General features: G+C 37.3%; 1 protein-coding gene across 1 annotated transcript; it reads left to right on the top strand.

The window, feature by feature from the left end:
• Positions 1-1,152: 1,152 nt before the first annotated feature.
• On the top strand, positions 1,153-1,869 carry LOC122656919 (protein EARLY RESPONSIVE TO DEHYDRATION 15-like). Its single transcript, XM_043851616.1, has 3 exons — positions 1,153-1,437; positions 1,534-1,720; positions 1,768-1,869. The coding sequence occupies exons 1-2, from the start codon at positions 1,182-1,184 to the stop codon at positions 1,686-1,688; spliced, it is 411 nt and encodes a 136-aa protein (XP_043707551.1). The 5' UTR covers positions 1,153-1,181; the 3' UTR covers positions 1,689-1,720; positions 1,768-1,869.
• Positions 1,870-4,195: the final 2,326 nt, after the last annotated feature.

Raw genomic sequence — 4,195 nt, 5'->3', positions numbered from 1 at the left:
GCCGCAATATTACATTTCTTGTTTTCAACTTCCACACTCAATTCTAAAGGAAGGAAGATGAGTTTTAGGATACCTGCAACTCATCTTCCCCAAACGATTTGGGGAAGATGAGTTGCTAGTTTTTTTTTTTTTAATGTTTTCTTACAAGGGCAATTTAGTCGGTTCACTTTATATTTTTAGCACTGTTAGTCATGAATTGACGGAATATGCTTATTTGTTACCGTTTGCAAACCTCAGGGGGTACGTAGAATTTTTCAAAACTGAGAAGTGAAAATATCCTTTCGTCAAACCTCAGGGATGGTATGTATAAATTTCCCAAAAAAATAAAATATGGGAGAGTACTTTAGGAGGAACTCACAGTCCCATGATACTTAACTTCAAGCCATTGATTGAGAATCTCAATGGCATCTTGTACTAAAGTAGCCTCAACAAGTGCAGACGACCGTTGCCTAGTAGCGGTACTACGAGTACAACCTATTATTGTTCGTAGCAAATCACTTAACTCCCATGTCGCTATAAGTGGATGAGAACAGTGACGTGTATGTCAAGACCAACCCTATTTCTGGATAAACACAAAAGGTTTCTTTAATATACAACGCCGCTCCAAAATTTGGAGGATAAAGCCACAGAAGTGTACCGTTGATATAAACTTTGGTGGGCCCATGTGATTAACACCTAAAATTGCGTCGAACTGCCATTTGGCATATATTACATTCAACGGTCATGGTAGAGTCAAAAGTTGAAACAATGGGAGGAGCGGTTATTACCGTGTGCTCTCTCTCCCCCGGAAAGGGTGAAACCAGGTAGACATGCATTGGTCCTACGCCCCAGGTTTCGATGCAATTTTATGAAAAAAAGTGACCTCTGTGATTGTCATTATTTACAGTTTTAGCCCCTCATTATGAAAAGACCATTTCATCCTTTCTCTGTATCCTTAACTGATAACCGATCGAACCGTTGAACGGCCATGTAACGAGGACAATTTCGTCACTGTAACAGTTTTTTGGGAAAGGCAAATCAGTTTATAAATTCATAGAGGAGGAATCAAGGCCTCTCCGTCTCGCTCTCTCTTTCTCTCTCTCTGTCTTATCTGAGTCTCGCTTTTCTGTCTCTCTACATTTCTGTGTTTCGTGATTGATTTTTAGGTTTTTCTTGATAATAAAGCTTGAGAACGAGTGAGAATGGAAGTGATGTCGAGGCGAACGACGAATTCGAAGTTGAATCCAAACGCGCCTTTGTTTGTGCCGTGTGCGTATCGGGCAGTGGAGGATTTTTCCGATCAATGGTGGGAGCTTGTCCAATCGACGGGGTGGTTCAGGGATTACTGGCTACAGGAGTGCTTTGAAGATCCCGAATCGGTGTTCGATTTCGACGAAAATCACTTTGACGAGGCTGAACTCCCAGAAATCGAAGCTCTCTTCGACGGTTACGACAAAAGTGAGTGGAAACTTTAAAAAGAAAAAAAAAACCTAAATACTCTTCTCTTTTCCTTTAATATTTTGAACTTTTTTGTGTTTTGGGGATTTTTTGTAGAAGGGGAGAAAGATTCTCAGAGGGATATAGTGACTCTGGCGGGGTTGAAATGGAGGAAGTCAAGAAGGTTTGCAGAAGGTCCGAGGTATGCACAGAAGGCACCTGAGATTGTGAACGTGAAGGTCTTTCCTCGCCCAATTCAGCAGCCCCGGTAGAGAGTGTACTTTGCTGTATAGATTACAGAGGAGAGAAGCTCTAGTGGTGACAATGTTGGTTTTTTTTTTTTTTCTTTTTTTTGGGGCTTTGTTGATATTTGATTTCTTTGTTTGCTCACTCGCTTGTCCATGGATCATCCTTTACTTTTCTTTGTAATTTTGCTAACTTTTAATTCCAGAATAGTCTCTACTCTGTAGTTTAAAAAAAAAAAAAGGAAAAGCAACAATTATGAAGAAAGCTGCTTTTTTTTTATTTGATGTTGGCTAAAGATTTCATGATTTCTTTATATTTTGGATCAATGGAGGTTCGAACGCAGAATCTGAATAGAATTATCTAAAATTATTACAAGATGATACAGTTACGGGGGCATTGATGCAGATCGCTTGTGGGCACACCAGAATTTTCAAGAAGTTGCTAGATAAGTAAAGATGAAAGGATATGATAGGTATTGGATTTTATTTTTCAGGGACTGACTTGGAAGGGGCATGTAAATTATGGACAAAGTAGAATAAAGGAAGATATGAAGGGTATTAATGGAAATTATCAAAGACAATACAATGAGAAGGAGAAGTCTTCTTATTCCTTCAAGAAAACAGAAACCCAATTTGCCTTACGAGGAATGACATCCTGTGTTAGGTAGAACTTTCTAGATGGAGTTCCTAACCCTTAGTGTTAAACAACTTTCAGAATTATTTTTGTGGCATACCCTAGTGGGAATGGTCTAATTCGTTACATGATGCATGAGGAAGGTTGGTTTATAACATGAGTTTCATCTGATACCGTGTTAATTTGGTAACATGAATATTTTGGGTTAAATTAGTTTACTTTCCATTGAGAGATAATAAGATATTTATATATAAAATGATAATTAATAGGGTATTTATATATAAAATGATAAGGATCTGGTGGTATGATTGCCTCCTTAATATGAGGGATATGATTTTCTATGCTAATACAATGTAATCGTATAAGTCAAAATTCAAATGTTGTACACTTATATATTCCAAAAATAATTACAAGGATAATTTTGAATTGATGGCATACGTTGGCATGGATAAAAGATCATCCTTGACAAAGAGCTTATCTCATACAATTCTGACACTCTCCAATTCCCCTACAATCTCTCACATGGGAGCTGAAATGACCACTTACCTACAACCTTGACTCACTCCCCAAGGCAGTGGGTAAGTGGTCATTTCACTCTCATGTGAGGGACTGTAGGGAATTGGAGGGTGTTAGAATTGTAGGTGATAATGATCCGCATTAGATATGCCCAATTCTGGTCCCTGTTTAGTGAGTCCAGGCAGTGGGTAAGTGGTCATTTCACTCCCATGTGAGGGACTGTAGGGAATTGGAGGGTGTCAGAATTGTAGGTGATAATGATCCGCACTAGATATGCCCAATTCTAGGGATGTAAATGGATATTCGTAAATCCGCGTTCGTATCCGTTTAAGAGAATCCGAATCCGTCCAAAACTAATCGGATACGAATATGATAATCCCCCTATCCGACCGATTATTATCCGATTCGTTTAGCAGTCCGATGGTAATAAAATATCTGAAATATAACTCTGTGTTTATCTATCTTTTTAGTTATCATATTGGATTTCATTATCTTATTTTTATAAATTTATAAGTTAAGATAATGTGATTCTTTTTCTAGATTTGCTATTGATTTATATATATTGTTTTATGCAATGTGATACATGGAATTACATATCTATTAAAAAATCAAAAGTTAAAAACGTAAGAGAATAAAATACTAAGAAGAGTAGAAGAAAGGGTAATCACTGAACTCTCAAGTCTCAACCCTAACCCTCATCATAAAAACGGTAAATATGTCAACGGATAGTCGAAAAATCGTATTCGATTCGTATTCATATCTATTTAGGAGAACCTGTATTCAAAAAATCACTATCCGGAAATTATCCGAATCCGTCCGAAAATCGACAGGATATTATCCGAATCCATCCGAATATAATCAGATATGAATATGGTAATGCCACTATCCAACCGAATTCGATCCGTTTACATCCCTACCCAATTTTGGTCTTGTTTCTTTGTGTCGTGTAACACAGGTCTCTGGTGTGTAACCTGTGATTTCCTTTCTATAAAAAAAAAAAAGGGTAAAGTACACGTATCCCCTTATAATGCACCTAATATTCTTCGTACCCTCCTAAGCGGCTCAATATTCCACGTATCACCCTTCAATATTCCACATACCACCCCTGTTTTCACCCCAAATGTCAGATAGGTCCAATCCATTAAATACCACAGTTAGATGCCAAAATTTTGACCATTTTACCCTTTGCTCTATTTTCTTAAATCTGAAAAAACTTAATCGCCCTTATTTATTTGTTGCCCTAAACTAATTAAAAATGACCATTTTACCCTTTGTTTTATTTTTATAAATGAAAAGACCTAATTGCCCTCATTTGTGTATTACCCTAACCTAATTTGAAAAGACTATTTTACCCCGTTCCAAAAAAAACCCCAAAATGCCCTCA

Source organism: Telopea speciosissima, chromosome 3, assembly GCF_018873765.1.
Source record: "Telopea speciosissima isolate NSW1024214 ecotype Mountain lineage chromosome 3, Tspe_v1, whole genome shotgun sequence".
NCBI classification, from domain to species: domain Eukaryota; kingdom Viridiplantae; phylum Streptophyta; class Magnoliopsida; order Proteales; family Proteaceae; genus Telopea; species Telopea speciosissima.
Note: the sequence above shows the minus strand (reverse complement) of the source record. Positions and strands in the feature narration are given on the sequence as shown.